This window comes from Littorina saxatilis, linkage group LG8 (genome assembly GCF_037325665.1).
Source record: "Littorina saxatilis isolate snail1 linkage group LG8, US_GU_Lsax_2.0, whole genome shotgun sequence".
Lineage (NCBI taxonomy): Eukaryota > Metazoa > Mollusca > Gastropoda > Littorinimorpha > Littorinidae > Littorina > Littorina saxatilis.
The window spans coordinates 55,590,421-55,600,420 of NC_090252.1; the positions used below are offsets into that span (position 1 = coordinate 55,590,421).

The 10,000-nt window shown below is 39.9% G+C and overlaps 1 protein-coding gene across 1 annotated transcript in view; it reads left to right on the forward strand.

The window, feature by feature from the left end:
* LOC138974746 (polyketide synthase ThaQ-like) overlaps positions 1 to 8,890 on the forward strand; it is a 201,450-nt gene extending 192,560 nt beyond the window's left edge. The window contains exons 7-10 of the mRNA XM_070347473.1: positions 349 to 402; positions 5,757 to 5,856; positions 6,987 to 7,164; positions 8,714 to 8,890. Of these exons, the coding sequence (XP_070203574.1) occupies positions 349 to 402; positions 5,757 to 5,856; positions 6,987 to 7,164; positions 8,714 to 8,791 (410 nt within the window). The 3' untranslated portion in view covers positions 8,792 to 8,890. The remainder of the gene's footprint in view (positions 1 to 348; positions 403 to 5,756; positions 5,857 to 6,986; positions 7,165 to 8,713) is intronic.
* The last annotated feature ends 1,110 nt before the right edge of the window (positions 8,891 to 10,000 follow it).

The window sequence follows — 10,000 nt, forward strand, 5'->3', positions numbered from 1 at the left end:
CGACTGAAAGGTTCAGAACGCGCAAATGCACGTAATATACATCTCTGGAGCAGACAACACAAACGTACCGCATTTAAACTATGAACTACAGGCTTGAACAAACGAAACTCAATACACATAATTATACATCCTGCGTGCGCAAAAGAGAGATATTTTACAAAGGTTTTTGTTTTTGTGGTTAACTTTATTTGCATAGAGGTAATTTACAAAATGAATTTACAAAGAAAATACTTTTGCCCAGAGGTCACCTGAGATAATTATATGATTGGTATGTTTGTAATTGAAAGGATCGATGCTCTAATATTTCATGTGTATAATTATGACACATCCCGAATGCATATTTTCCAGCAAACGCATCGTTTCATCTGCAGTGTGGGGCAGAATGGGACGCCTTCGTGGAATGTGAGTGAAAGAATTTTCGAAGTAACGATTTTCTTTCTCTGAATGGGCAAGTAATACTATAACTCCATGGGTTGTTCCCGCATGAGTTGTGCGCAAGCATGTACGTCACGCTTACACGCACCCCGCACGTACGCCCTGCCCCCCCTCCCCACACACACACACATACACAAACACTGACCTGCATTAGATAGTTAATTTAATAGGGGTTTCTTTTATGCATGCACAAGTTGCTAGATTTACCTGTCTTTTGTTTTTACATTTAGTCAAGTTTTGACTAAATGTTTTAGCATAGAGGGGGGAATCGAGACGAGGGTCGTGGTGTATGTGTGTGTGTGTGTGTGTGTGTGTGTGTGTGTGTGTGTGTCTGTGTGTGTGTGTGTGTCTGTGTGTGTGTGCGTGCGTGTGTGTGGAGCGATTCAGAGTAAACTACTGGACTGATCTTTATGAAATTTTACATGAGAGTTCCTGGGTATGATATCCCCGGAGGTTTTTTTCATTTTTTGGATAAACGTATTTGATGACGTCATATCCGGCATTTTGTAAAAGTTGAGGCGGCACTGTCACACCCTCATTTTTCAATACAATTGATTGAAAGTTTGGTCAAGCAATCTTCGACAAAGGCCGGACTTTGGTATTGCATTTCAGCTTGGAGGCTTACAAATTAATTAATGACTTTGGTCATTAAAAATCTGAAAAGTGTAATTAAAATTATTTTTTTATAAAACAATCCAAAATTACATTTATCGTATTCTTCATCATTTTCTGATTCCAAAAACATATAAGTATGTTATAATTGGATTAAAAACAAGCTCTGAAAATTAAAAATATAAAAACTATGATTAAAATTTAATTTCCGAAATCGATTTAAAAACAATTTCATTTTAATCCTTGTCCGTTCCTGATTCCAAAAACATATAGATATGATATGTTTGGATTAAAAACACGTTCAGAAAGTTAAAAAGAATAGAGATATAGAAAAGCGTGCTATCCTCCTCAGCGCAACCGCTACTGCGCTTTTCTGGATTGTTAATGTCACTGCCTTTGCCACAAGCGGTGGACAGGTCTTGCGAAAACAATGCAATGCGTTCAGTTTCATTCTGTGAGTTCGACTGAGTTTGACTAAATGTTGTATTTTCGTCTTACGCGACTTGTTTTACATTTAGTCAAGTTTTGACTAAATGTTTTAACATAGAGGGGGAATCGAGACGAGGGCCGTGGTGTATGTGTGTGTGTGTGTGTGTGTGTGTGTGTGTGTGTGTGTGTGTGTATGTGTGTGTGTGTGTGTGTCTGTGTCTGTGTGTCTGTGTGTCTCTGTGTGTGTGTGTGTGTGTGTGTGTAGCGATTCAGACTAAACTACTGGACCGATCTTTATGAAATTTGACATGAGAGTTCCTGGGAATGATCCCCCTCATTTTTTCGATTTTACATATCCGGCTTTTTGTAAAAGTTGAGGCGGCACTGTCACACCTTCATTTTTCAATCAAATTGATTGAAATTTTGGCAAAGCAATTTTCGACGAAGGCCGGACTTCGGTATTGCATTTCAGCTTGGTGCTTAAAAACTAATGAATGAGTACAAGCTCTGAAAATTAAAAATATAAAAATTATGATTAAAATTAATTTTCCGAAATCGATTTAAAAACACTTTCATCTTATTCCTTGTCGGTCCCTGATTCCAAAAACATATAGATATGATATGTTTGGATTAAAAACAAACTCAGTAAGCTAAAAAGAATAGACATACAGAAAAGCGTGTTATCCTGCTCAGCGCGACCACTACCGCACTATAATTCTGCATGGCTTGTCGATTTCACTGCCTTTGCCACGAGCGGTGGACTGACGAAACTACGAGTATGTGGTCTTGGTGAAAAAAGCAGTGCGTTCAGTTTCATTCTGTGAGTTCGACAGCTTCAGGGCGAAAATTTATCACCGATTCTTTTCTCACTATTTTTAAACGACCTGAAGCAGTTTTTGATTGAATATGATGTCAGCCTAGAGTTGCCCCTGAAAAGAGCCCAAGAAATAGATGTTGAACGCATTAATGACTATATGTATTTGTTCCTGTTAATATATGCTGATGATACTGCTATACTCGCCGAAACACCTGGAGAAATGCAAAAAGCCCTGGATGGACTAGATCGTTATTGTAAAAACTGGGGACTAAGCACAAATATTGAAAAGACAAAAATAGTTGTTTTTCCGCGGGGGAAAATACGGAATATCCCAAATGTTGTCTTGAATGGAGTACCTGTCCAAGTAGTTTGGGACTATGTGTACTTAGGTGTACTATTTAATTATAATAACAAATTTCATAATGCCATGAAACGTCAATGTTTGATTGGTAACCGTGCAATGTTCTCGTTAATTCGAAAATGTAGAAAACTAAATTTACCAATTGATGTGCAATTGGATCTTTTTGAGAAGTGTGTACATCCAATTTTGTTGTATGGTTGTGAGGTGTGGGGATATGATTCATTAGACATATTGTCAAGGTTTCAATTGCGATTTTTAAAAATGCTTCTTGATGTATATAAAACTACACCCACTTGTATGGTTTACGGAGAGCTTGGTCGTTATCCAATTAGAATTGAGGTACAATGTCAGTTACTGGTTTATTGGTATAAACTGATGAAAGAAATGAACGATGGTGCGAATAAGATGTCTTGTTTAATGTTAAAACTACATTTGAAGTTGTACCATGTACAAAACGTTAAATTGCCCTGGCTGTCGCATGTCAATACTATGTTAAATAAGTTGGGTTTATCATATTTATGGACAACTCAGAGTCTTGCCGTCTCAGGTTTTAAAAACGTTGTAAAACAAAGGCTAAGAGATCAATTCCTGCAAGAATGGAACACTGACGTGAATGCCAACAGCTTGTGTTTTAATTACAGAATATATAAAAAGGATTTTTGTCTGGAAAGGTATTTGCTTTGGTTGCCTAGGAAACTCCAAGTTAAACTAGCAAAATTTAGAACAAGCAATCATAAGTTGCCAATACATCAGCACAGATTTTTTAATGTTCCTAGAAATGAAAGATTGTGTGACATGTGCGATAAAAATGAATTAGGTGATGAGTTTCACTATTTGTTCAGTTGTACCGACGAAAGTATAGTGTCTGAAAGAAGAAAATTAATTAGTCCTTATTACCGATCTCACCCAAATTGTTTAAAATATGAACAGCTAATGAATTGTAAATCTAAGATAAAACTAATGAAGCTAGCAAGATTTGTAGCCCATGTTATGATTTTAGTATGTTAGCGTTATATCTAGTTTCTTTATTGGTATGTATATATGTAATACATGCTTTTGTTTTGTGTTTTTACAAAAGATGCATGGCATAATGGTATTGCCAATTTACTTCAGCTGTATATTATCGTTGTCCGCTTAATGTATACATATTATCTGCCTGATTTCTTACCTGATTTTGTTAAACCTATTTTTCTTTTTGTTTGCATGTATGGAAGTGTATATTGCCAATTTAATTTGGTCGTATAGTATTGTTGTATTTGTCCGCTCAATTTATATACATATATTAACTGTCTGATTTGTTACCTTTTTTTGTGTTAAAGTTATATCTTTGTTTCAAAGCCCTCTGGGCCCAAAACAATAAAATACTTGACTTGACTTGACTTGACTAAATGTTGTTATTTCGCCTTACGCGACTTGTTGATTTGTGAATTCGAAAGTTTGGGTTTTGTCCCTTCAATTTGTGGGATTCCCTCAAACGAGGATAACTGTCAAGCGTCATGTGAAAATACATCCTGAATTCACACACGCACGCACGCACGCACGAACGCACGCACGCACGCACACACACACGCACGCACGCACGCACACACGCATGCGCGCACACACACACACACACACACACACACACAGACACACACACACACACACACACACATTAGTCTGCACAGAATCCAGCAAGGCAGTTGATTTTCTGTGGAAATAAAAGGATGCTGTCATCCCGTGCAAAAACGTGTACTGATAATTATGTGGTGTTCAACATGATCGCTTACATAACAAGGACAGTAACTTTATTATCAACAGGTAACAAACAAATACAAATACCTCTAGCTATATACCAACAGATAGACTGGTAACGATTTAACATTTAGAATAATTAAACAAGAATGGTAGGTTATTGCAACGTTTAAAAGTTTAAGTCACAACGTTTAAAGGTTTAAGTCACAACGTTTAAGTCACAACGTTTAAAAGTTTAAGTCACAACGTTTAAAGGTTTAAGTCACAACGTTTAAAAGTTTAAGTCACAACGTTTAAAAGTTTAAGTCACAACGTTTAAAAGTTTAAGTCACAACGTTTAAAAGTTTAAGTCACAACGTTTAAAAGTTTAAGTCACAACGTTTAAAGGTTTAAGTCACAACGTTTAAGTCACAACGTTTAAAAGTTTAAGTCACAACGTTTAAAAGTTTAAGTCACAGCGTTTGGTAAGGCAAAAAAAAAATAGGTGTGGTTACGGTAACATAGCCAAAAAAAATAGGGTAGGTAGGTAGGCAATCACTTTTTTTTTTTTTTAACTTTTTTTTCTAATGTGTACAAATTAAACCTACTTGACAGGGAAATAAGTGTGCGACTCGGGCGCTTTCGCTTTCATTGCGTTTTTGGCTCACGTAAGTGTAGCCTATGCGATGATAAACTTTGTCTGTCTGTGCGTGCGTGCGTGCGTGCGTGCGTGCGTGCGTGCGTGCGTGTGTGTGTGATAGAAACTTTAACATTTCCGAGTCTATGGATAAAGCTCGCATAAAGATTACGTCTCGGTCAAAAGTGTTTGACGTGTGTGATAGAAACTATTTGAAGACGTCACATTATGACGTAAGAGGGTTAGACGTCACGCAAAGGAGAAAGGAGTTACTGAAAGTCTCGGTCATTGTTATTGTGAGCGGGCCGAGACTACTTGGCAGATCGAGGGTCTCGCTTTCTTGCACAGTTTCACCTATGCTTACTGTGTGTGTGTGTGTGTGTGTGTGTGTGTGTGTGTGTGTGTGTGTGTGTGTGTGTGTGTGTGTGTGTGTGTGTGTGTGTGTGTGTGCATGTGTGACGGAGTGATTGAGTTTGTGTTACTGTTTGTCGATTTCTTACGTGAGCCTTGAAGGCTTCGCCTCTTGTTTGCACTGGTTTTTTTTTTTTTTTTTTTTTTTTTGTTGACAAATGTAATAAAACGTTATAGGATCGGCCCCTAAAAATAGGGTAGGTCGGGTTACCGTAACCACACCTATTTTTTTTTAGGCCTAACTGTAACGTTTTGTTGTGTCATAATTCAACCTTCCAATATCCTACCATTCTTGTTTTGTTTTTAATTCCCTCCCTAACTTTTTGTATTTATTGTTTTAGCTGATGCGGCGGTATCCACAAGAGCAGTCGTATATATAGTTGCCACGTCTCTGACAGTCCTTGGTCTTCTACTTTTCACAGTCATCGTCCTTCTGTTCAGGTGTGTACTGGTAATAACAATAACAAGTCGCGTGATAGTCTTTGGGCCATTTCGAAGCTGGGTCAGTTGGGAGAGGGGAGGAAGAGATAGCAGAATCTCTGTTTCAGCGTACAGCGTGACCCCGCTAGACCTACGAAGATTTTCTAAATGTGACCCTCCACCACGAAATGAGTCGCATGTCACCTTTGCATGATTTTCATATTTTTACATTTTCCTAAAGAGTTTTTTATGCTCTATCCAGTGGTGAAAACCGTTTTAGAAAAGAGCGAAAACTGTTTGAGTTATAAGCCTGTGACTAAGGTGACCCTCACGCTGTTACCATGCACTCTCCGGACTTATATCAAGCCTAGCGCAGAACCGCGCGAGGTGACATGCGACTCATTTCGTGGTGGAGGGTCACAAATGGTCGCTTGACTAGTGAGGCGAAATTACTACATTTTTAGTCAAGCTGTCGAACTCACAGAATGAAACAGAACGCACTGCATCGTAAAGAATCGTCGTGGAAAAGGCAGTGAAATTGACAAGGCAGTATAGCGCGGTAGTGGTTGCGCTGAGCAGGATAGCACGCTTTTCTGTTCCTTCATTCTTTTTTTTTAAAACTTTCTGAGCTTGTTTTTAATCCAAACATAACATATCTATATGTTGTTTTTAATCAGAAACCTACAAGAAATAAAATGAAAATGTTTTTAAATCGATTCCGGAAATTTAATTTTAATCATAATTTTCATATTTTTAATTTTCATAGCTTGATTTTAATCCAAATATAACATAATTATATGGGGTTTTTTTAATCAGGAAATGATAAGAATAAGATGAAATTATTTTTAGATCGTTTTATAAAAATAAAAAAATTAATTAAAAAATCCGCCGGGCTAGTAGAAACCGCCCGGCAACTCGCCCGGCTGGCCAATGCAAATTTTGGTCAAATGCCACACTTTTGGTTTTAATATCGAGTTTTCAAGCCATATAAACACTGCAGATCAACTGTGGTATGTACCGGGCCAGTGACATTATTTTCTGCCGGGCTAGTGACTTTCTTGAAGTTACTCGCCCAGCTGGCTAGTAGCAATTGTGAGATTTGGCCATCCCTGCATTTACCTGTTATCTCCATTGTCACATTTCCTCTCCAGGCGAAGAAGCAAGGCTGCTAACCCCGCCGCTACCACCACTGAGGCCAGCTTGCGACAATCCCAGTCCGCGGTGTCTTTGACAGAGAGACCACGAGCAACAAGCCCGCTGGTGTCCATGACCTGTGATGACGGCGTTATGTACACCGTGCCTGTCGACACGCTTCACCCAGCACCACCTGTAAGTACCTCGTACCTTCATATACAGGGTATGAAGGGCAGCAGCAAAGGACCTCCACTCCTGTCTGTTCTGGACGAGTCTCTGGATGGGACCCCACGTTTGGTTCAGGGTCTTCCGTTCTCCTTCCACCGTTTGTTGCCAGGTGTTCTTGGGTCTGCCCCTTTTTCGCTTTCCCTCTGGTATCCAGTGAAGAGCAGTCCTGGTTATACTGTCCTGCTCTCGTCGTATGAAATGTCCGATCCATTTCCACCGCCTTCTCGTGACGATGGTCTCCATGCTCTCTTGATTGCACTGAGCACGTAGCTGTCGGTTGGATATGGTGTTGGGCCATGCAGAAGATTCGCAGGATTCACTCATATACAGGGTGACCCCCCCCCCCCCCCAACAATACCACACACACAAATGCTAATGACTCCTAAGTTTGTTCAGCGAATCCCTTCGTAGTTGGTCTACCTTGGCTTGAGATTTGAGATAAGTTCACAAAGTTTACAGTTTGTATGTTAAACTGTCTGACTGATATGCTGTTTCAAACAATGTGTCTAACTTCGGAGATTGACTCAAACGTTCGAGGTTTGACGGTGAGAAGTAGCCACACTAACCAGATTTTAGTCCTCCAGATTTTTACCTGTTGGTTTTTCTTTAAGGGCCTTGCATACAAAAACCCTCCTCTGACATTATATGAGTTGAAACAGCAATTGGTTTAAACAGTATTTTATTCATGAACACATTAACATACACATGATGATAGAACAACATTTTTACAAAGGAGCACAACACGTTTAAAACTTATAATGAGTGCTCACATAATCCTACCTGTTATTTCATGGCGGGATATGAAGAACAAGATATGGCGACAAATATTACAGCAATTACAGGGAGTCTGACCAACATTTGACTTCCTTACCTGAACCTTTGTGAACGGATTATCCCACATCTCATGCTCACGTACACCAAATATAAAGTTATTCGCTGAACACATGTGAATGTTATTAGCATTTTAGAAGGTGGCGTCTGTTTGGTCACCCTGTATAATCACACTTCCGACCTGCGATTATCCGCAATGAAAATGAAAAAAACCCAACTGCCCACGACTTTCACAGATGTAGATTTGCACAGCTCATTTCTCATTAGGCTTACTGGGTTTTGATCTTTGATGTTAACATACTTCTGTCGATGATGATGATGATGATGATAGTGATGGTGATGATGATGGTGATGGTGGTGATGATGATGATGATGATGATGGTGATGGTGGTGATGATGATGATGGTGATGGTGATGATGGTGATGATGATGATGATGATGCTGTTGCTGCTGCTGCAGCTGCAGCTGCTGCTGCTGCTGCTGCTGCTGCTGCTGCTGCTGCTGCTGCTGCTGATGATGATGATGATGATGATGATGATGATGATGATGATGATGATGATGATGATGATGATGATGACGAAGACGATGAAGACGACGACGCCGACGACGACGACGGCGGCGATCAAGTGCTATCATTATACACACGGATAATATAAAAAGAATTTCGCTCATTGTTCTTTTGCAGAAACGTGCAAGGGCGGCTCGTCAAATAGAACCTCTCAGCTACACCAGTGCTGACTACATTACCATCGTTCAGACTTAACTGACAACAACAGTCTGAAAACGGTATCAAGGGTTCGCACCATAACGTTAATTTAGTGCGTCCCTGGACCCGCTTTTTGTAGTTTTAGTGCGTCCCGGGAGACCCGCTTTTTGTAGTTTTAGTGCGTCCCGGGACCCCCTCAATACATTTCTAGTACGTGTTTTCGGCTTCTTGTGCGTCATAGGACGCAGGGACGCGCACTGTGGGGAGCCCTGCGAACTGATTTCCCCATGTGAAGACATTACAAAGGAACACAAATCAATCAATCAATCAATGAGGCTTATATCGCGCATATTCCGTGGGTACAGTTCTAGGCGCTCAGCAGTGATGCCGTGTGAGATGAAATTTTATACGGCCAGTAGATTGCAGCCATTTCGGCGCATATTTACCTTTCACGGCCTATTATTCCAAGTCACACGGGTATAGGTAGACAATTATTAACTGTGCCAAAGCAATTTTGCCAGGAAAGACCCTTTTGTCAATCGTGGGATCTTTAACGTGCACACCCAATGTAGTGTACACGGGAGTTCGGACACCGAAGAGAGTCTGCACACAAAGTTGACTGAAATAAATTTCCGCCGAACCTGGGATCGAACTCACGCTGACAGCGGCCAACTGAATACAAATCCAGCGCGCTACCAACTGAGCTATATCCCCGCCCAAAATCATCACTCTCTCGCAATTTGGAACCCTGGGGCCACAACTGACAATGTGATAACTGCAATCTTCTTAAAGAGCAGCACTGGGAATGATGTACAACTGCAGGATGTACTGCCGCAATAGGTGACAACTCAGATGATTTTAGATTTTGTTTTGTTTTGTTTTGGTTTTGAATCTTAAACAAACAATGAGACAGAGCGCTATTGAGAGATTAAATAACCAAAGGGAAGTAAGCGCTGTAAATGCATACGACATGTGTAATGGAGTAAGCGGGAGTTATACGGAACCATGCAATCACATAGCACCTGAGAGAATAACAAGCATTTTTTTTTTTTTTTTTTTTTTTTTTTTTTGCAACAAGGTGTCTGTCAGCACCGTTTAAAGAGGCGTTCCAAAGAGGAGGTGTTTGGAAGATCATTCTAGAATCAAAGACATTTATCAGCATTAACAGTCGTGCACACCATGTAGCTGGACCATCCCCTAGCGTTAGTTTTTCAAGAGCTACATAATATGCGTCTTTTAATGCAAGAAATAAAACAAATAGTCTGT